General features: G+C 41.0%; 1 protein-coding gene across 1 annotated transcript in view; it reads left to right on the plus strand.

Annotated features, from left to right (window-relative positions):
* LOC108436027 (collagen alpha-5(IV) chain-like) overlaps positions 1–23,681 on the plus strand; it is a 65,420-nt gene that overhangs the window by 35,832 nt on the left and 5,907 nt on the right. Inside the window, exons 22-48 of the mRNA XM_037530860.1 lie at positions 505–591; positions 1,607–1,693; positions 1,815–1,885; positions 2,396–2,584; positions 3,560–3,731; positions 3,821–3,904; positions 5,534–5,638; positions 7,333–7,427; positions 7,792–7,942; positions 8,096–8,206; positions 8,618–8,782; positions 8,894–8,980; positions 9,789–9,917; positions 11,412–11,510; positions 11,611–11,703; positions 12,605–12,744; positions 13,583–13,709; positions 13,823–13,903; positions 14,485–14,583; positions 14,773–14,820; positions 17,930–18,112; positions 18,467–18,597; positions 19,406–19,478; positions 20,276–20,350; positions 22,386–22,511; positions 22,972–23,067; positions 23,158–23,367. Coding sequence (XP_037386757.1) covers positions 505–591; positions 1,607–1,693; positions 1,815–1,885; positions 2,396–2,584; positions 3,560–3,731; positions 3,821–3,904; positions 5,534–5,638; positions 7,333–7,427; positions 7,792–7,942; positions 8,096–8,206; positions 8,618–8,782; positions 8,894–8,980; positions 9,789–9,917; positions 11,412–11,510; positions 11,611–11,703; positions 12,605–12,744; positions 13,583–13,709; positions 13,823–13,903; positions 14,485–14,583; positions 14,773–14,820; positions 17,930–18,112; positions 18,467–18,597; positions 19,406–19,478; positions 20,276–20,350; positions 22,386–22,511; positions 22,972–23,067; positions 23,158–23,367 — 3,114 coding nt within the window. The remainder of the gene's footprint in view (positions 1–504; positions 592–1,606; positions 1,694–1,814; positions 1,886–2,395; positions 2,585–3,559; positions 3,732–3,820; positions 3,905–5,533; positions 5,639–7,332; positions 7,428–7,791; positions 7,943–8,095; positions 8,207–8,617; positions 8,783–8,893; positions 8,981–9,788; positions 9,918–11,411; positions 11,511–11,610; positions 11,704–12,604; positions 12,745–13,582; positions 13,710–13,822; positions 13,904–14,484; positions 14,584–14,772; positions 14,821–17,929; positions 18,113–18,466; positions 18,598–19,405; positions 19,479–20,275; positions 20,351–22,385; positions 22,512–22,971; positions 23,068–23,157; positions 23,368–23,681) is intronic.

The raw sequence follows: 23,681 nt of genomic DNA on the forward strand, positions 1-23,681 counted from the left end.
TTAGTTGCCATTTGCATTTAAAGGGGCACCCAAACCAAAATGAAAACTGTAACAGTCACTACATTTGGAGCAAACGTGCGTCTGTATCTACAGTGGTGCTGCAGTAGTTTCTAGAGTGAAAATTTCCAGTTTAAAGACTAGGAAACCCCCCTTCCAATGATGCATCTTGAAGGTCTTGAAGTGGAACTAGCTGTGTGTGTAAAGCTATGAATTCTATAAACGTATTAAGCTGAGGGGAAAATGCTGCACTACAGACGACTGAAGAACATGACAAATAACATGTTCAATTAGTGGTGTTCAAAGAGGTGTTATATGGAAGATCAAGTAAGATATATGTAATAATATGTATAATGTTTTTATTTTTTTATATTAGTAAGTGCCACTACAGTGTTCTGCACATCTTTGCTCATTTTCAAGCATGCCTCAGTTTATATGATTGTCATGTCTTATGGATTTATTAGGGGTATCTGAGCCTCTGTCTTCACTGATGTTCCCCATTTACAGATTATGTCGAGCAGGGGCCTCCGGGTCTGAAAGGAATCAAGGGTATTATTGGTCTTCCTGGACATAAAGGCGGATTTGGAATGAAGGGTAAGCAAACTGTCACGATGTAATTCTATTAAAGCAATAAAGCACAGAACGGAGTGATTTTACCATCGCCAGTGCATTAATTCATTTATTATCAGTAATGAGCCAATAAACAATTCCTCCAACAAGTGATGTAGCTTGTCAGCTACAGACTATGGTTACCAAACAACATGATAGCTTGACACATTAACATGTAATTCAGCTTTTATAGTCATATGCAAAAGTTTTGGGCACCCATGGTCAAATGACATTAACGCATCATCTACAGAGAACACCTCTCTGCACATCTGAATGCACAATCACTGTTTATTTGCTGAGTTTAACATATTGGTCAGTGGTCAGGACCCCCATGGACCTTCACAGAGCAGGTACTATTTGTGTGGTGGATCATTCTCAGCACCGCAGTAGCACTGACATGGTGGTGGTGTGTTAGTGTGTGTTGTGCTGGTACGAGTGGATCAGGCACAGCAGTGCTGCTGGCATTTTTAAACACTCACTCTTCACTCTGTTAGACACTCCTACCTTGTCAGTCCACCTTGTAGATATAAAGTCAGAGACAGTAGTTCATCTGCTGCTCCACAGTTTGTGTTGGTCATCCTCTAGTCCTTCATCAGTGGTCACAGGACGCTGCTGGCTGGATATTTTTGGTTGGTGGACTATTCTCAGTCCAGCAGTGACACTGAGGTGTTTAAAAACTCCAGCAGCACTGCTGTGTCCGATCCACTCAGGCCAGCGCAACAAACACTAACACACCACCACCACCACCACCAGTGTTACTGCAGTGCTGAGAATGATCCACCACTCAAATAATACCTGCTCTGTGAGGGTCCATGGGGGTCCTGACCACTGAAGAACAGGGTAACAGAGTATCAGAGAAACAGATGGACTACAGTCTGTAACTGTAGAACTACAGAGTGCAGCTATACAGTAAGTGGAGCTGATAAAATGGACAATGAGCGTAGAAACGCTGTGGGTGGTGGGTTTAGTGTTTTCTTTAATGTTATTTTCTTCATTGCAGGCCAAAAGGGGGAGCCCTGTTATGACTGTTCTTCTTGCCAAGGACCACCGGGACCACCAGGACCACCAGGCCCACTTGGTATTCCTGGTAAGAGTAAATTCATGACCTACAGCTACCACAGCATGCAAACGTTTCTGGTTATTTTGAGTGTGTTGAGGTTTACTGGAGTTTGAATGCAGGTTACTGTAATGTTAATTTACCCTTGTAGGTGCAAATGCACCACCTGGACCAAAGGGAGATATGGGCTTTAGAGGACTCCCAGGTTTACCAGGCTTTCAGGTACAGTACTGATGACTGATGATGACGTTAGTATACTACTACTGGATCCAATACAGCAGCTGTCAACAAGACATTCTTCCTATTCATTTATAGTAGCTTCTTGTCAAGTTATCTGCTTCAAAATTTGATCACCACCACAAGAATTCTGCATTGTAATTGTATTATTATTTCATGCTCAGTGCTGTAGAGCTTCCTCGGTTGTGTTATCATTGTCTACCACTCTGTATAATTCAGTGATTTATATTTTTACATCAATAAATTAAACCTAGTCTTGCATTAGGTTAGGCTTTCATTATAGAGTACTAGAAACATGTTAGCATCATTTTATATATGTATCTGCAACAACAGTTGGTTTACGTCATTGAAAACATACATTTTTAACCTTCTGAATAACAGTGTACTTGCCTACTTGCCTTTTTTTAACAAGCACTACAGTTACTCAGATAAATCAATTCGATAAATAAAGTGTTTCTTTATATTTCGCTGTAATGACTTTACCTTCTCATGAAGGGCGCTCCAGGCCTACCTGGATCTCAGGGTGCACCAGGAGATAAAGGCAGTGGCGGAAGGTTCTACCATGAGGGAGAGAAGGGGGATAAAGGATCTCCAGGGCTGCCAGGTCCATCTGGACTCCCTGGTCACCATGGCCCACCTGGACTCCCTGGCCTTAAAGGACCACCTGGACCTAAGGGCGATTCAGTATGTGGTCAAAGAGATATTGTACTTTGATTTGTTTGGAAAAAAGCTAAAAAAAAAAAAAACACATTTACCAACTAAACTGTTGTGTAAACACCAGAGAGTACCCATCATTTATCCTGCCAAATGGCCATTAAGTACAAGTTATTAATTATTCTGTGTTAGAACTATAGATATATTATCTATATAATAGATAAATATAACATCAAAAGTTTGTTTAGTTTGTCAACTTTTTACTTTTATTACAGCTTTCTTTCTATTCAGGAAACTCACTCTTTCAAAATAATCTACAGAGATTTTTTTCCACACCTCCAAAGTTCAGATGTAGAAGTTAGTCGATCAGCGGTGCTGAGGTCTGGACTCTGGGCTGGTCAGTCCATCGTTCAGCTTCTTTGCTTGATGTGTCCGTCTCCTTTTCTCAGTGAGGTTCTTCTTGATCAGCTACACGTCCTTTCAGACCCACAGCGCTGCGTGGTCTTCTCACAGAGAAGGATGGACAGAAACACCTGTGGATGTTTTCAGATCTGAAGCAGCTTGATTTTCTCCTCTCTCTCAAAGATGAAAGCTTTAAATGCTGTTTATCTGATGGGGGCAGCAGTTTTGGTGTCTACCAGGTCTTCCAGGTGGTTGTTAGGAGCCCCGTCTTCTCTGTGGCTTTTAATCATTTGTTGTATACATTGTACTGAATGGCCATTTGGACTGGAAACTAAACAAATGAATGGTGGTCTCTAATGGTGGTTTCTGTTAATCAAAATTATGAATAAAGAAAGTGGTGGTGAACGCACGTTCATACGTGTTACAGAACTTCATTGAGCAGATCATCATACAGGAATACTCCAGTGTTTTTCTGCCTAATGTTTATGTGCCACATATTATCAGTTACTATAGACAGTCATTTTCTTGACTCTACTGACTTGAAACAAACTTATAATAGAATCCAAGGGGCAGATGATGAAATATTAATTATTTTGTGATTAGGATTCGACAGGTGGTATCAGAGGAGATCCAGGACCTCCTGGGTTCGCTGGGCTTCCAGGACAGCCAGGACCGATTGGGCCACCTGGACCTCTAGACTATGGACTGCCTGGCTTTCCTGGACTGAAAGGCAGCCGTGGAGTGCATGGCCTCAGGGGTCCACCTGGATCTCCAGGCAAGGAGCACAAGCTTGAATTCTACAGTCATTGCTAACATTAATTTTATATAATCTGCCCTTGTACAACTTCTGTGCTTCTTCATTAGGTCAGAAAGGGGAGCCTAGTAGCTGGAGTGGGCGTCCAGGCCCAAAAGGGCAGAAGGGCCTTCCAGGGCCACCTGGAGAACAAGGTAAATGCTGGGAGAAGAGCATTAGCAAGGAATGGTCATAATTTTCTGATCTTAAAGAGTTTGACATTTACAGAATATCCCTCTTACATCAGACGTAGTTGATCACTACTTGTTGATCCTCCTCTAGTTGATCAGTTAACTAACAAGCAATGGAAGCTCATAGCCACATGCTAACTGTATGCCTAAATCATTACTTGCCTCAAACCATTCAGAGTTGTTAGGTAATCTCTACTAGACTTGATACTGTGGTTTATGACACCGTGTGAAATGCTGTTGTGTGTGGAGATGGATAATGTCAGGAAGTGCTTCACACAATGGTAAAGATTAAGAGACCTTTTTTAGTCCCACAAACAGGGAAATTTCACCTCCGCATTTAACCCATCCATTTAACACCACATACACACTAGTGAATACACACACACACACTAGGGGGCACTCTTGCCCGGAGCGGTGGGCAGCCCTATCCATAACACCCAGGGAGCAGTTGGGGGTTAGGTGTCTTGCTCAAGGACACTTCAGTCATGGACTGTCAGCACTGGGGAATGAACCGGCAACCTTCCGGTCACAGGTCCAGTTCCCTAACCTCCAGCCCACGACTGCCCCACAAGGTCAGGAGACAAGTGTAAGTTTAATACCAGATATGAGTAGATAATAACAAGCAGAGGTTCAGAAAGAAAGTCACAGTTGGCAAACAAATCCTAAGGGGCAAATCCAAAAGACTAGTCAAGAACAAACACGCACATTTTCTAAGGAGCTTCTCCCTCAGGGTCGCAGGGGGTGCTGGAGCAGAACAAAAAAGCAAAAGATGAAAATACCAGAAATATCGAATCAGAAATCCAAAAGCTCAGAACTGCAGTTAGACCAAACAAGACTTCTCAATGAACATGTGCAAGCACAGGGTATATATACAGACAAGATGGCCAGCTAACAAAGGTCAGAGGGTCAAGAGACCATCTAAAATTCTGGTGACATCAACCTCCAGTGGCGGGGAGGGGAATGGTCGGCGGCAGATGTGACCGATAAAAGTATGGACAAAATTCAGACTTTAGGTGTTCTGCTAGCTGAATCAAATAAAATTTATTCGTAGTGCTTTTTACAGCTGATGTTGTCACAAAGCAGCTTCACAGAATTCCAGTAAAGACAAAAGTTTTAACAAGAATGTAAAAACCCCCAGGTGAGCAAGCCAGGGGTGGCGATGGCAAGGAGAAACTCCCTCAGAGCTGAGGAAGAAACCTTGGGAGGAACCAAGGCTCACAAGGGGGGACCCGTCCTCCTCTGGTCAAACTACCTACAAATGATTATACTAATAATTATACATTAAAGCTAATGTATAGCTACATTAGCCTTAAACTGCAGAGCGAAAACAAAGAAGCAAACTTTTGACAGCAAACATCTTCACCGATTCGTTTCATGTAGGTTAAGGGGGAAATTGTCTAAATTCGATGTTTCATTGAATTATTGATTTAATATTGCTAAGGTTGTGATGCTGCACCACATATTGGTTTGTTGCTTTCAAAGCTATTTTGTTGTTGTTTCAAACGTTCTAGTTGGTGTCACATGTTCAACTGACATACTGTCAGCTACCAAAACAATGTGTGAAAACTGACCAGCTTTTTGCATTGTTCACAGGCAGTCTAGGGTGGCCCGGCAGTAAAGGAAGTCCAGGTCAACATGGTCAAAAGGGAGACAGTGGCATTTGTTGTTCTGAAAATATTGGACCACCAGGAATCAAAGGTGAGCATGTACTCCAATTTCACCTTTAACTTACAAATAACAATATTAATAGTAGCACATTGATCAATAGTTCTTAAAGGACACAGTGGTACATAAACAGAGTACTCCTGATGGACACCAACTATATAGTACAATGCAAAATTCACAAACCTCCCTACAGTTGTTTATTTTCCATTAAAATACAGGTTATTAATTCTTTGCATCAGAAAAAAGAAAACATGTCTAATAGAAAATTACACAGAAGCCTCAATGACTCAAATGATACTTTTTTAATCCCACCTCTGCATTTAACCCATTCCGTGAAGTTAAACACCACATACACACACTAGTGGGCAGTGAGCACACTTGCCCGGAGCGGTGGGGAGCCCTATCCATGGCGCCCGGGGAGCAATTGGGGGTTAGGTGTCTTGCTCAAGGACACCTCAGTCATGGACTGTCGGTGCTGGGGAACGAACCGGCAACCTTCCGGTCACAGGGCCAGTTCCCTAACCTCCAGCCCACGACTAATATTTTATATATATATATGTATATAATATAAAAATGTGTGTACTCTTTTGTTATTACAGCTTCCATTGTTTTCAGGAAGCTTGCCGAAGTACTGTTTATCTGATGGGGACAGTTCTGGTGGTCTACCAGATCTTGCACGTTTGTTAGGAGTGCATATTTTTTGCAGTTTTGGAAACTTCTGTTTCTTTACTTATCACCCTTCTTATGCACAAGGATATGGATTATTTTATATATAGCCTCCTCAGAAATACAGTATCTCCTGACAAATGTATAACTTAAGGCACAGTATATGATTCTGGAGAATGACTGATGTTTGAACTCAACAGCAAAACAAATACACCACTCCCGTCATCTCAAATTCATGGACAGTGCTGAGCTAGCAAACCTGTTTTTTTTAGGTCTTTGTGGCCATAAAATGTTTTGCAAACGTTGCGCAGATAAATACCATGATGACACTTCCTGTTCCACCTTAATCTTCCCTTTTCACCTTAAATGGTGCACCAGTTATATTCTGCCATCTCAGCTTCTTATTCAAATTTTCCAGTTCCACCTTAACAGTGAAGGGGTTAGGCTAAATTCAGGTGCCTTAGCTTCTTGTTTGAATTTTCCGTTCCACCTTAAATGATGCAGCAGTTACATTCAGGTGCCTCAGGCGGTAGAATGTAACTGGTGCACCATTTAAGGTTTAATGGGAAAATGCGAAGCTGAATAGGAAACTTTAGCCTGGATTACTGATTATTGAAGTACTACTGATCTAAGCACTTCTTTCTCATGCTTTGTTCTTCAGATTTTCTCCTCTTTGGCTGTTTCTCAGCTGTCTCTCCTTCTTGGTGATGTGTAGAGTTCAGCATGAAGCCCCTCCCCCTACCCTTGTCTTGTGCATGAGCACAAATGCCCCTTGTTGCTGATTGACTGGAATAGGGTTGTGAGGCTCGGTCTGAGATATTTTGTTTACTTCCCACTTACGGATCCAGGGCTGTGTATGAACACCGGCGTGCACACAGAACGGAGAGCTAGCGGACCACGAGGAGTGTTGGCAAGAAGTGTATCGGATCAATCTCTTATGCTGCACCTTTAATGGACATTTTCACTGGAAATTTAAAATATGAAGGGTGGTCTCTGACTTTTGTTCAGCACTGAATGAATAAAAGTTGCTATATGCAAATATGTGATGTGCATTCCCATAGGTGACAAGGGTCAGCCTGGACCTCCAGGTGTTCCTGGGATAGGCTTAAATGGGCAACATGGACCGATTGGACCTCCAGGAGTACCAGGGTCAAAGGTCAGAACAAATACAGCGAGGTGCACATTTCTTATATTTAGAGAAATGTATAGAGGTAACTGGTATGTGTGTGACCAATATCGTGTCTACAAAGATTTGATCCTGATGTCAGCAGCATCTTGATATGTTGTTAAAGAGTAGAGTAAATAAACAAGTTAATGGATAATCACACCTGTAAAGGAGTATCTTACTGCTCACCTCAAGCTTTAGCAACATACATCACTTCATGCGTGATGCCACTATAGCGAATTTGTGCAACTGTGCATTTACTACTGTTCAGCTATACAGGATTGAGGACTAGACTATTCACCATTCACCACTGTAAAATATTTGAGATTCAATGATGAAAACATATCTCTGCTAGGGTGAAATTGGATATGGACCAGCAGGACCAGAAGGTCCTTCAGGGCTTCCAGGAGAGCAAGGTATTGTAGGTCCTCCAGGAGACCCAGGTCTTGCTGGTTTCCCTGGACTGCCTGGGCCACCTGGAGGACCAGGGGGACTTGGCCCAAAAGGTAAACAAGCAACAAGTGTTTTTAACAATTCAAACTGTTTATCACACATATTCTGTTAAATGTTTAATTCCCCTTATTTTCCGTAATTAAAGACCGCCCCCTTGTCCATATTTTTAGATTAGTGACCATACATACCTTGTGATTCTGAAACAGGAACTAAAGGTGCAGTGGGTGATCGTGGTCCACCGGGCCCACCAGGTGACTGCAGGGCAACGACAGGTCCAGCAGGTCTACCAGGACCCCTAGGGGAACCAGGACCCCAAGGTTAGTCCATGCTTCTTACCAACATAATTTTAATCTTTGTAGAAAATATCTGTTTTAAGCCCTATTTAAGCTGGATTAGTTTTCCTGGAGGAGAACCAGAGACACACTCTATAACAATAACAACACGCTGCCATGTGTATGAGCAAATGTTGTTATGACTTTGTTATGAGGTCAATTTGAAGCTTTTGGTTCAGCCAATTCCAGAAGATCATTCACTCCACACTTATTTTGTCAGACTGTAAAATCTACACACACTGCAGATTCCTACTGGATTTAAATCAGTCCACATTCATTATTGTCAGACTGTAAGATTTATATTGGATTTAAATCACAGATCAGTTAAATTACAGAACCTCTCCAGGTAAAACTAATGCAGCTTGAAATGGATATGATATTTATCACATTTTCTAGGGCTAAGTGGACTGAAAGGCATGCAGGGGAGTCCTGGTGTCCCAGGTTTTGGTCTGCCTGGTCCTGCTGGATATAATGGACTACCTGGAACTTCAGTGCAGGGAACACCTGGGCTTCCTGGAGAACAGGGTTTCAAAGGGTCACCTGGACTTCCTGGACTGCCAGGTAATGTCTGATGGAACATGCAATTGCATACTTTTAACAAAACACCATATACTTTCATTTTCGACAGAACTTGTCTTGAGATTGTAATTTTTTTTTGTTTTATTCTTCCAGGACCCCCTGGAGACACAGGATTACCAGGGACATCACCTAGTGGCCCACGTGGTGCCAGTGGACCACCTGGACCCCCAGGACCTAAAGGTCGGGCACTAATACAAATGGCCATATGCACAGTTGTATTGAATAATCGTCCAATGAGAGCTGTGAGCTTTACAGTGTTTTAACAGCAATGTGGGCGATGTGTATTGTCTGGTTTTGGAACATTTTAAAGGCATTTTTATCAGTGTGAACTCTGGATGGTGGTGGTTGAAGTTTTAAAACATAAACATGAATGAATCTTATGGTGTATTTGATAAACAGAAGAATTTTGGACAGAGGAGGGAAAGTAGCTTCTCCATTATTCTACAGCCACCGTTTCCTTGTGACCAATGGGTATTAGTGCTAGCCAGAGGTGGGAACAAGTCACTAAGTTGCAAGTAACAAGTAGGTCTCAAGTCTTCACAGTCAAGTCATGAGTCAGGTCCCAAGTCGAGATAGTCGAGCCTCGATTCAAGACTAGAGTCAGTACAGGCAAGTCTCAAGTCGAGTCCCAAGTCAATAGTCCTAATCTTTGAGTAAGCACAGTAAAACACATTTGATGACATTGCTGTTTGTTCAATTTACGGCAGGAAACGAATTCATTCATATGAAAAATAATCGACTGTGAAAAATCAGCTCAGACTCTCAGATGATTCTTTCCGAGTCATGACATTCAAATCCGAGTCAGAGTCCAAATCACTGGTGTTGAAATAAAAGTCGAGACCCAAGTCAATTTTCTCGAGTCTAAAGTCATCAGGTTCGTGACTTGAGTCGGACTTGAGTCCAAGTCATATGACTCGAGTCCACACCTCTGGTGATAGCATTCTTTAAATACAAACACATTTTACAGAGTTTAATTTGTTTGTGACAGGATCTCAGGGTGTGGCTGGAGTGAAGGGGCCAACAGGTCCCCATGGTGTTCCTGGAGATATTGGAGAAAGTGGGCTGCCAGGTCCTTCAGGAAATGAACCTGGACCTCCAGGAGATCCTGGACCACCAGGTTAAGTAGTATTTGTGTTCCATTCTATAAGGAGATGTTACATTTTGCCCAGTTGTTTCCCCAATTTATTAATGTCCAGTTCCACCAACTGGTACTCCATCACACGATGCTACAAAGTAGGGTAAAGGCAGACATCTACTTTTTCTGAGATGCATAAAGCTCTACCTCACCATTTCCACATGCTGGTAATGTATAATTATGGGACAACATAACTTGGAGAAGACTAACTGGAAATTCTGTCACGTCAGCTAACAGACGTCCATGTTGGCTGGCATTTCATTCAGTGATGGGCAGAGGGAGGACCATCCTGTGCTCCTAGAAAGAGATTATCTCTTGGGCTCCAGGATACAGATGACTGGCATGTTTAGGGATCAAGCTACTCGCAATCTCCTGATAATCAGGCCAACACTTAAATGCCTCTTCTGCCAATTGTATCTTGAGTTTTGTCTCTGTCTATTTAAGGATGGATGGACTGCTAAAAATGCTAAAAAAAAATGACTTGGATTAAATTTTCGTTACATTAACATAGTAGTGTCGATTACACAATATGGCCAAAAGTGTGTGGACACCCCTCTTAATCATTGAATTCAGATATATCAGCCAAACACATTGCTTACAGGTGTATACAATCAAATACATAGCCATATAGTCTGCTTAGACAAGCAGTGGCAGGAGAGTGGAGCATACTGAATTTCTTTGACTTTAAACGTGGATGTCATAGGATGTCACTTTTGCCACTTGTCAATTTGTGGAATCTCTGCCCTGCTAGAGCTTCCCTGGTCAACTGCAAATACTGCAAGTTGTTATAGAATGAATGTGTCTAGGTGCATCAACAACTCAGTCACAAGGCTGAGAATGGCGGATGGAAGGAGAAAGCTATGTACCAGAATGCGTAGTGCTAACAGTGAGGTTTGGGCTAAGGCTGTTTTTCAGGGTTTAGGCCTCTTAAATTCAGTGAAGGATGATGTTAATGCTACAGTATAGCAATACATTTTAGCCTTAGGTTAAGTTATATTTAGCATTTAAGTTTCAATTTTGAGATAACAGTTTGGTGAAGACCCTTTCCTGTTCCAGCATGACTTTGCCCCTGTGCACAAAGCGAGATCCACAAACAAATGGTTTAATGAGTGAGTTTGGTGTGGAGGAACTCCACTGGTCTGCATAAAGCTGTGACCTCACCCACTGAACACCTCTGTAAAACTCCATATTAATGCCCATGGTCTTCTCCAAGCCTGTTGAGTTGTCCAATGATGTTGGGTTTGCAGCAGTGTAATTATATGTGGTGGACTTTGTTGTGTCTTGAAAGGAAACTCATGCAAGACTTCACCCTCCCAGCTTGGTAGTATCTAGCTATTGGGTGGAGTTGGAATACAGAGACAAGAAATACAGATGCATTTTTAGATATATTTCAGTCATGTGATGCTTGTTTGGAAGCCTGTATGTTCTCAGAACGTCGCTGATTGTAAGAAGCTATTTTGTATTGACCTTTAATAGGCCCTGATGGTTTACATGGTGAAAGAGGAGATCCAGGACCTACAGGATCTAGAGGAACTGATGGAAGAGATGGGACACCTGGGCAGCCTGGACAGCAAGGTGTGCATGTTTATGTGCTTTATTTGTGAGGGAACATCATGCTACTGTTCAAAACTGTTGGTTTGTCTGAGGTCATCAGTTTTGAGTGTTTGTTTCCCAGGCCCTGTTGGTGATAGAGGTGTGGACAGCCACATTCCTGGAGCACCAGGCTCAGCTGGTCCTAGAGGAGATCCTGGACACATAGGCTTCCCAGGTTAGTCTTTTTACGAGCACAGTAACATGTACACACACACACACACATACAGTACTGTTCAAAAATGGATGGTAACCATTTTCATGAACATAAAAACAATTTTGTTGGAGATGCATATAAAATGATTCTGATATGATGCTGGTAGGTACAAAGCCCTGCTGGTGACATCCTGTATAAATAACATTAATACATAGTCACGACTTAGTAAGGCATGGGAATGAGATGATTAAGTTGTGGCTACGACTTGTGGGAAAGTGTGGGAACGAGATCCTAATACGTGGCCACGACTTAGTAAGCTGTGATCTTGTTCCCATGCATTACTAAATCATGGCCACCTCTTAATTATCTCATTGTTCCCTTACTAAGTTGTGGCCACACGTTAGGATCTCATTCCCACGCGTGAATAAGGCATGGCAACGCATTATTTTCATTTATACAGGATGTCATCATCAGGGCTCCATAGTTAGTCTACAGCTTCGTAGATTTCAAATAATTTATTGGACGCTGTGGAAAATGAAGAAATTGTGAAAAGAGCTGTAGAGAATTCTAAAAAAATGTACGTTATAATAAGAAAATTACATTTTCTGCTTCATATTTGAAAAGTGATGATCAAACCTTTGGGCAGATGAAAGAAATGACTGCAAATAGATTATTACCATTTTATAGATTATTACCATTAATAATTTAGTAACTTTGTAATAAATCTTAAATATTGAGGATTGTGTTTGTGTATATTGTATTATTGAATTAAACAAACATTATTAATGAGACAGGTGTGTATACAGACATATTATGTATTTGCATAGCTGTACGCTTTAAAAATATATATATCAATTAAACATTTCTTACAGGGTCCATTAACAGTCATTGTATTAACTGGTAGTGTATCTTCTTTGATAAGGTCTTCGGGGTATTAAGGGAGAGACAGGTTTCCCTGGAATCCCAGGGCCTTCAGGAGAACCTGGTGCACCAGGAGTGAAGGGAATTAAAGGAGATCGAGGTCCAGGCACTTTGGGTCCCCCTGGCCAAAGGGGGCAAACGGTACAACATATTTTCTATAACTTTGGTCCACATTTTTACAGCAAGCACAGGGTTGTCATATTATACACAGACACAGCAGTACTGCTGGAGTTTTTAAACACCTCAGTGTCACTGCTAGACTGAGAATAGTCCACCAACCAAAAATATCCAGCCAACAGCGTCCTGTGGGCAGCGTCCTATGACCACTGATGAAGGACTAGAGGATGACCAACACAAACTGTGCAGCAGATGAGCTGTTGTCTCTGACTTTACATCTACAAGGTGGACCGACAAGGTGGGAGTGTCTAATAGAGTGGACAGTGAGTGGACACAGTGTTTAAAAACTCCTGCTGTGTCTGATCCACTCAGACCAGCACAACACACACTAACACATCACCACTTGTGAGTGTCACTGCAGTGCTGAGAATGATCCACCACCAAAATAGTACCTACTCTGTGGTGGTCCTGTGGGGGTCCTGACCACTGAAGAACAGGGTAAAAGGGGGCTAACAAAGTATCAGAGAAACAGATGGACTACAGTCTGTAACTGTAGAACTACAAAGTGCAGCTATACAGTAAGTGGAGCTGATAAAATGGACAATGAGTGCAGATACAAGTAGGTGTTCCTAATAAAGTGCTTGGAGAGTGTGTTTACATATATGACCATATATTCAGACGTATGTGCCCTTTATGATGCATGTGCATATATGGCCATATATCAGATTTCTTTATAGGTAGGATGTAACAAGCACATGTAATGGGCCTGCATTCACTTACTTGCGGACCACCATTCAATACATGTTCTACAGGTCTTTACAGTAGTAGTTTAGAGAGTGCATGTGTTTTTCTATCATTACAGGGAGAACCTGGAATTAAAGGTACTATGGCACATAAAGGAGAGAAGGGAAATACTGGACCTCCTGGTCAACCAGGTAACTATGGCCCAAGAGGACATACAGGAGACATCGGAGCCCCTGGATTTCAAGGTGAATTGATTTAGTTGTAGTGGACATTTGAAGTGCATGAATTTGTTAGGACAACTGTAGTTCGTATGATTCACCTTTTATCTTGCATTATTTCTCTTATATTTCTGCCTCAGGACCCCCAGGCCCACCTGGTCTACCAGGCTTTTTTGGTCCTCCTGGGCCTCCTGGAGTTACAGGGTTACAAGGACCACATGGTATTTATTTATTTATTTATTTTTAATGTTTTGTAATCTGTATCTACCACCTAAATCAATTTCCTGAAGTTGGCCTCATGCGGCTGACACACCTTCATCCACCTAAAAGGTATTTTGGGCATTTTAAAGGGGTCACATAATGGAAAACACACAGTACAGATCAGTATCGGCCATATGGAAACTAGGCTGCAAAAACAGCCCAATTGGAGTTTGTAGTAGTTATGATGTCACAGCCATGAGCACATTAGTATGACCCCTCCCATTGGGAGTGTTATTCCTGCAGACAGCAAATGGCTCATTACAGCCTTCCAAAGCATCACAAATCTGAAAGAAGCAGCAGAATCCTTTTTTTTGACTGCTACGTTTTCAGCCTTTTTTAACAGGGCAGCCAATCAGAGGTAATTTTACATTTCTCTGTCTTAAAGGCACAGTAACAAAAACCACCTGTTTAATTGTAATAATTGCTTTTGTTTTGTAAAACCACACAATAGTTGACGGGGAAAGAAAATGTAGAATGTCAATCAATCTACTATCAGTATGGAAATTTGAATAAGAGATATGTGCTCTGCTTCCTGCCTCAGGGCCTCCTGGTCCTCCTGGTCTTCAAGGACCTGTAGGCGAGAAAGGCAACCAAGGGAGGGATGGCGTTCCTGGACCACCGGGAACAAAGGGAGACACAGGTAGAAGTCTGCTTTCATTGCTATTGTTATTATTATTAACTGGTTAAACCATCTGAATATCTGCACTGGCCTGGCAGCGAGTGAGTTATCTCAGTGTATAAATAAAAAAAGGAAATTACTAAAAGTTTCAAGAAGTTTAATGTATTTCTTATGATCCTCTGTTAAAAGCCTGTGTTATGTCCCTTTCAGTGATTATAGGGGGTTTTCCAGGCAGAAAAGGAGACAAGGGACACCCAGGTGAGTAATTGCATTTTTATAATAGAAAATATACTTTACAATAGATGTGCAGCTAGTATAGAGTACTCTTAGATAGACAGAGAGACAGACAGACAGACAGATAGACAGACAGATCGAACGATTGATGGAGGTCTATCTATCTATCGATTTTTAAAATTTTGTATTTAATAGTTTTGTACATATTAAATGCATGGAATTTAAATAGTTTACAATTGAAAGTAACCAATCATAATATATTTCTATTAAAATATAAATGTCATATAATACTTCACTTAGCACACATCTTTAAAAATTGGTGTTGAATTATATTGTGGCTCAACTGTCATAAAAATATGGTCACTGTAAACTGTGCGAAGCATCAAAAGCTAATTTGTGGAGAATTTTTAGCCTGCCAAATGTGCCTGAGTGAGTGACTGAGTGAGATACAAAGCAGTTCCATGAGGAGCTTCACATCTAAAAGGCACTTGGCAAAATATTGAAAGTTTTGTCTGGAGAAAAACATACTAAACAGCTATAAAGCAGAGTTCATGGCTTATTCTCCAGATTTTTCTGTCCATTACACAGTCTTTGCCTTTTCTAGGCAGATCACTCTGTAAGTGACCTGAAGGCTGGTCCAGGTTAATGTATGTGAGCTAAAATATAAAGTGAGCTCCCTGTTGATTCACTGATGTTAAATCATGATGAAATAATAATCATTTCATGATTAGTTTGTGAATTTTGTCTGTGACAGCATTATTGGGGTGATTTTTCAAAATGTCTGCATCATTCAGTGTTTGAGATATAAACAACCTCGTTCAGATTGATCTGATGTGAAATGATTCACTGTAGAGAAACTTACTGCCTTAGATTTCTTTACAGTGGTGGTGATAGTGGAGGTCACCAAGACTACAACAAGCAAGCAAAGTTTATTCATATAGCGCTTTTTACAGGTGTTGTTACAAAGCAGCTTTACAGAACAATCAGTATTACAGAAAGAAAAGAAAAGAAAAGAAAAGTCCGGGTTTGAGCCCCCATGAGCGACAGTGGCAGGGAAAAACTTCCTAAAGAGGAAGAAACCTTGAGAGGAACCAAGACTCAGAGGTGGAACCCATCCTCCTCTGGTCGATGCCGGATAGCAAACATTGTTACTGTGGAGTTTTATAGTACAAAATGGGGAAAAAAAAAAAAAAAGCAGTGGTTTTGATTAGTTTATTATTATGCAGCAGCAGCAGCAGCCACAGTGGTGGCCAAGCCTAAGGCTGGCGAGCAGTGGCACCTGATCAAGGCATAAGGGGATGCACAGGATGGGCAGCTGTTCAACTCGGCAAAAAAAGGAAAAAAAACAACACAAGTATAGCCATTTTATTTACTATCCAAAACCACCAGTGAACCTACATGTGCCATCTTAGTTTTCATATGTAAATTTGATGAAGGTAAAATAGTCAAAAATCTGAAAAAAAAAAAAATTTTTAAAGACTGGTTTGCCTTACAGCATCCTGCATGTTTGTCTCCACTAAACTTTTGAATTTGCCTTTGTTCTCGTCTTGGATTCTTGCAGTGATGGACAAACACAAATACACAGATCATGTACTTGAGTTAAAGTAGAGACGCCCAGGGTAAAATATCACTGCAGTAAAAGTGGAAGTTCTTCCCTTTAGACCTCCACTTGAGTAAAAGTACTAAAGTATTTGCCTTCAAATGTACTTAAGTATAAAGTAAAAGTACTAAAAGAGTAATTCTGGCTCTGATCTGGTCCTGTTATCATTTTTATAACCAGACTGGCTTCATGAACTCATATCAGGTGAAAGTCCTCCAGCGTCTCTCTTGGTAAACCAGTCTTTTAATAGAACGTCATTAATTAGTGACGCTGACGTCTATTAAAATGATCAGAAGCACAAAACACTGAAGGTAAACAGTTTCCATCAGGGAGAACCGAGTGGCTCTGAAATCACTTTTTACACACAAGCAAAGTTTCAGTTTCAGATTTATTTACAACTTAGTTCCAAGTTTAAGTTGAATAAAAACTGGCTTTAAACTCAGGATCACAGATGAGCTCCTTTACTATGTTGATCTGTAGGCGTCTGTTCATAAACATAAACCAGCCCAAACTCATTTACTATAAAATGAAATGGTGTTTGTAGAAATTCAGAAAAAAGCCGCGTCAGTCTCGACTGCATATGTGGACATATTTCTATATTGTGCTCTATTTACACAAAGTTAGGTTAGTTCATCATTTATGTTGAACAGACTCTCCCAAAGTTTTACGCTGCTGCGCTGACGTTGAACCGCGTGCTGCACTGGGTCGGTATGACCAACAGGTCAAAACCAGCTCTAAACAAAGTGACCGCTGGGCCCTGATTGGTGCTCTGGCTTTGCGCTTCTTTCGTTTTGACATGTTACGTTTTTATACACACAGAAACCAAAAGGAACCACAGATTTCTCAAAATGTAGCGGAGGAAAAAGTCGGATATTAGACTCTGAAATGTAGTGGAGTGAAAGGAAAAAAATCGCAGAAAATGGAAAAACTTTAGTAAAATGCACACACACACATGCATACACGCACACACACACACATTTTCTAAGCTGCTTGGGTGCTGGAGCCTATCCCAGTGGTCATTCGGTGGAAGGCAGGATACACTCTGGACAGCTCACCAGTCCTTCGCAGGGCAGACAGACAAACACACACATTCGCACACACCTAGGGGCAGTGTAGCACGTCCAATTAACCTGAATTGGACTTTGGGAGGAAACCGGAGTACCCGGAGGAAACCCACGCAGACACAGGTAGAACATGCAAACTCCACACAGAGAGGACCCTGGTCACCCAACCGGGGCAGTAAAATACAGATACACCAAAAAAAACAACTTAAGTACAGTAACGGATTACATTTACTTACTTAGTTACTGTCCACCACTGGATTCTTGTTACATGTATTAACCTGTATAGGCTGAAACTGTTACTTTTATTTTGCTGTACTTGCAACAGTAGTAATGGAGTTCCTGTGCTGTAGTTTGAGACATACTTAACATCAAATCACAGCACTTTGTCCTCAGCAATGGCTTCGGTGGAATGTGCTTCTGTCTGTGATGTCAGAATATTAGGTTTATTTGTAATGTATCACATCATCAGGGCCTAAAGGAGATCAGGGACCTCCTGGTACTCCAGGTTATGGACCTGTTGGACCTCCAGGAAGTAAAGGATTCCCTGGGCCTCCAGGACCTCCTGGTGTACGTGGTTACCCTGGTGCTGCGGGAGAATGTTTCAGTGGGAGGAAAGGAGAACCTGGACTTCTGGGCAGACCAGGAGATCCAGGTGAGGAGGTCAAGAGCCAAGAAGAACTTGTTGTTATCCCATCTATATAAAAGCATACAGTGTAACAAAATAATGTCTTTCTAGGACCTCAGTTTGTTTACCTTGCCACGCAGTACGCTGAAAAAAAAGTAAACCGTTTTAAATGTGTCGATCAGTTGCATATCAGGAAAATGTGTTGATTCAGCATGATTCTTGCCAAAGCACATAAGTTGAAAGTCAGCAAGTTCACTGACGTAATGTCTTGTATTTGTGGGCAAACCAATTCACATGTTTTAATCATGTAAATTGAAAGAATTGTGTTTTTTTTTCAATGTACAAGTTACCAAAACACAGTAATTTACATTTTATTCACAGGGCCACAGGGCTCCAGGGGCCCTCCAGGGCCACCCCTGCCAGGATATAAAGGAGACAAGGGGGACAGGGGGCTGCCAGGCCCTCCAGGTCATATTGGAGTAAGGGGAGACCATGGAACCTTGGGGGAACAGGTAAATTGTTCTTGAACTAGATGATTTTTACCCAGATTTTAGCTCCAGTTCTCAGACTTGCTGAGTCTGTACTGGTCTGCTCTATTCTATGGAGGTTTAGGTCAATCAGAGTGGACAGTTAATAATAGTAATAATAATAATATATTTATGTGTGGAACACATTTCATACCAGTGGCAGCTCTGGGTGCTTTACTTACAGGTGATAAAGCTTAACAGTAAAAGGAATTATGACTATTTATGAAAGATAAATGCCCAAAAGACATAGAATGTTAATCAGAGCTGGACAAAGTATACAGATCATGTACTTGAGTTAAAGTATAGCTATCCAAGGTAAAATATTACTCCAGTAAAAGTTCTTCCTTTTAAACCTCCACTTGAGTAAAAGTACTAAAGTATTTACCTTAAAATGTACTTAAGTATAAAGTAAAAGTACTAAAAGAGTAATTCTGGCTCTGATGTCCTGTTATCATTTTTATAACCAGACTGGCTTCATGAACTCATTTCAGGTGAAAGTCTTCCAGCGTCTCTCTTGGTAAACCTGTCTTTTAATAGAACGTCAGCATGCAAATCAATCTAAAAAAAATCATAATCTGCAAGGACTAAAAACAAATATGTAGTGTCTTAAAGTCAGGCATGTCCCAGTCTAGTCTTTAGTCCTGCGATCTAAGCCAAGTAGTTTTATGTTGAGCATCAGCGATCCATATCAATCTGATCTGATAATGAGGTATAGATTTGTGTAATTGATCTGCAATTTTGATGCAGTTATTTATATAAAAGCCTGCCTGCGATACTTGCTTACTTTGCACAGGGACCTGTTGGTGGACAGGGCAGTTTTGGGGTGAGAGGGGACCCTGGGCCACTTGGACCTCCTGGGTTACACGGTGAGCAACTGCTTTTACATAACTCACATACTAAAAAAATGCTTTTAAAGCTCCTTCTAAAGTCTGGAACACAACAACCCAAAATTTTTCACCCACCACCCAACATTCTAGATACTATAAATTAGTGTAAATGAAGTTACAAAAGAGGAACATTCTAGAACATTGTGACTGTGGAGATCACTCTAGTGTGAATGGTAGAATATTGTGGAAGAGTGTGGTTGTGGAGGTCATAAGTGTAAATAATGGAGAACGTTCTAGAACATTGTGGATGAGAAAAGACATTCCAGAACAATGTAAATAAAGATATATTCAAGAGCACAGTGAATAAGAAGGACAGCGGGAATGTGGAGAACATTGTAGAACAGTGTGAATGTGGAGAACATTATAGAACTGTGGATGTGGAGAACATTATAGAACTGTGGATGTGGAGAACATGGTAGAACAATGTGGATGTGGAGAACATTGTAGAACAGTGTTGATGTGGAGAACATTGTGGAACAGAGTGGATATGGAGAACACTGTAGAACAATGTGAATGTGAAGAACATTGTAGAACAGAGTGGACATGGAGAACACTGGGGAACAGTGTGAATGGAGGAGAATGTTCTTAAAACTCCCACAGTTACACACAGTTGTTATGGTGTCAGTTCATTGTTCTCTAGTTTTAAAGTTTCATTTATAGTTTGGTTGTTTTAATGTGGGGACATTCAGTAATTTTCAGCAGTCATTGTGAAAACATATGCTGATATGTCGAGGATAAAGATGCAGATTGCTTTTAACTGTTTTGTCTCATTATAGGTGAGACTGGAGAACCGAACTATAATCCTGGCCGCAAAGGTGTACCTGGACCGCGAGGACTCCCTGGACGACCAGGTTAACCCCCACAAACTGCAACATTTTGACACCTATACTTTTTAATAAAGAGCCATGCTGTTATAATACATGCAGAATGTGGTTTAACAATCTCTTGCTGTAATAATCAAGGGCTGAAAAGGACGGAGTCTGAATGGCAGTGTATGTTGCAAAATTTATCATTTAGAATTAATGGTGCCTTCACAGATGTACACGTCACCCATGCCATATGCACTAATGCACCCCATACCATTGTGAATACTGGCTTTTGAACTGTGCACTGATAACAAGCTGAGTGGTCTTTAGCCCAGAGGACACAGTGTCTATGATTTCCAAAAAGAATTTTAAATGTTGTTTTGTTGGACCACAGGACACATTTCCACTTCCCCTCAGTCTGTTTTAAATGAGCTTGGGCCCAGAGAAGGTGGCAGCGTTTCTAGATCCTGTTTATATATGCTTTCTTTTAACTGTATCAACTGGCATTTGTGGATGCAGTGATGATCTGTTTTCACAGACAGTGGTTTTCAGAAGTGTTTCTGAGGCCATGCAGTAATTTCATTACTGTATGAAATTATTTCATTACTTCATTACAATTACTTCATTACTTCATTACAATTTCAGAATCATGTCTGTTTTTAATGCAGTGCTGTCTGAGGGCCCAAAGACCACAGCCAGCAAATACTGGTTTTTGGCCTTGTCCCTTGTATAAAGTGTTTTCTCCAGATTCTCTGAATTTTTAAAGTTATTATGTATCGTAAATGATGAAAAGCAAAAGTTCTTTGCTATTTTATGTTGAGAAACATTGTTCTTGAATTGTTGCATTACTTGCCCACTACTTGCCCACTCCTCCTTCTTTACTTATATACATATATACATATATGTATATGTGTGTGTGTATGTATGTATATACACACAAGATAATTATTTTAGTCAAATTAATTTAATTTTTGGCATCTGGATAAAAGCATAAAACATATTTAACAGACACATTTCACAGAAGCCTTAATAACTAAACATACGTTTACATAAATGTATGGTATTACAATGGCAGTATTTATGTCCACTGTATTATTACAGCATCAAGAGACTCTATTTCAGTTTTTCAAGGAAATCTGTAGGGATATTTTTCCAAAGTTCCAAAGCTCCAAAGTTAAGTCTTAGGAGTTGGTTTAGCATTTTCTACTTCTCACTGTCATACTTAACCGTAACTACAAATTTAGATTCATTGGGCCATAAAATGGTGCACAGTGGTGCAGTGGGTAGTGCTGTCGCTTCACAGCAAGAAGGGCCTGTGAGTCTATGTGTCTGTCTGTCTGTCTACCCTATGATAGACTGGTGGCCTGTCCAGAGTGTATCCTGCCTTCCACCCAGTGGCAGCTGGCATAGGCTGCAGCTCCCCCCACGACCCACCAGGATAATCAGTTTAGTCTATAAAACCTCACTCCACATCTCAGACGTTCAGTTTTTGTGTTCTAATGCAAACGTCATTCTTGCTAGATTGCTTGACAGCTACAGAATGTCTGAGCTGAGTCGAGCTACACAGGCTTTTCAGTCTGAGACCAAATTTCTGTCCATCCTTCCACTGTGAGAAGACACGCTCTGAGTTCTCTTGAACATGGACAGAAACCTGTGCTGAAAGCTTTGTGCTGTTTATGTGATGGGACAGGTCTTACAGGGGGCTGCTAGAAGTCCCATTTTTTTTGTAGCTTTTAATTGATTTTGAGTTTTGAAAACCCCAGGGACCCTGCTGACCAGAAACACACACACACACACACACACACACACACACACACACTTCTTCTAAATCGCTTATCCTTCTGGGTTGCGGGGAGAGCTGGACCCCATCCCAGCAGTCATTTGTTAGAAGGCAGGACTGACCAGAAAAAGCTCCTGAAAAAAAGAATAACTTGTCCTTAATGGCTGTTTTGACTGTAAATTACTCTCATGAAAGGTGACTTTTGTGCAGTACTGTACATTAAAAGTTTCCATTTTGTTCCAGTTGCGTTACAGTACACACACTGGCATCTTAGTGTTTTTGTTTTGTGGTCTTCTTTAGGTCCAGAGGGACCTAGCATGGCACAGGCCTACGTGAGCATGCCCGGGGACCTGGGGCCAGATGGCAGCCTTGGAATCCGAGGCTTAACTGGTTATCCTGGACCACCTGGACCACCAGGGCCGGCAGGTGCGATGACAACTTTTCTTATTACTTTACTTATTTTCTTATTTTCTTGAGTACATCAGTTCTGATACGGAAGTTGCAGGTATCATGAACAAAAACAAAAGCATGGCGTAATTACATATGAATTATTCTGAACTTTTAATCCATACTACATATATTTTTGTGTGAAGAAAAGCAAAAATTTCATTAAGATGTGAATTTGGAGAGAAGTTATTATTGTGCATCTTGTGTTACGTAATGAGTCCCATCCTTTATATCTTTTTTATTATTTTTTTGACATAAAGGAAAGGCAAGTGAAGACTCAAAGCTGTATGTACATGAAATAAACATGTCATTCATGGAAAAGTTGAATGAATTATGTCACTATGTATTTGTATGTAAATAGTGTAGCAACACAAAAGCAAATACTTCAGACTTCTAATGAGTTTGTTGTGTGGCCTGTTTATTTATATTTTTATGACAGGTGTTCAAGGTCCCAAGGGCTTTCCAGGGAGGTCTGTTCCTGGTTTTCCTGGTTTTCCTGGACGGAAAGGAGATAAAGGAGTACCTGGGAAGCCAGGTACACCAACAGCCTTCAAACTTCATAAATCTTGTAAACGTTATTAAATGTGAATGTTAACAGGATGGTAACTATTTAAACTCTTTTAAGGGTTGGTTGGTGGTGTCGGGCAGCAAGGGGCTAAGGGCATTCATGGACCTCCAGGAAAAGTAGCTGAAGGATCTCTTGATAGCTTCTTGCTGACCAGACACAGCCAGAGCATCCTGGTGCCCACCTGCCCAAGGGGCACCACGCTTATCTACTCAGGATACTCCCTGCTCTTCATCAATGGAAATGAGGAAGCTCATGGACAGGATCTCGGTAACACACACACACACTCTCCTTCCAAATATACTGTAAATAGGCCCAGTTCCAGCAGTCATGTCTTCCACGGTAGCTACGTTTCCACTGATTTTCCTGTGCAAACTGCAGGCAATAAAACGGAAAGGCGTACAAAAATGTTTGTGATTTGTGATTTGCAGCTTGTTTCCATTAAACGGTGATAAAATGCTTTATTTAATGATCTTGTTTCATACAAAAACTTGTCATGTAAATTCCAGTTTATTGGTCAAAAACGTTATGAGCGCTTTTCATTTAGAAAGGCTGTAGGCCTCCTCTGGACATCTCTCTTTCTG

The sequence above is a fragment of the Pygocentrus nattereri genome, chromosome 19, assembly GCF_015220715.1.
Source record: "Pygocentrus nattereri isolate fPygNat1 chromosome 19, fPygNat1.pri, whole genome shotgun sequence".
NCBI lineage: Eukaryota > Metazoa > Chordata > Actinopteri > Characiformes > Serrasalmidae > Pygocentrus > Pygocentrus nattereri.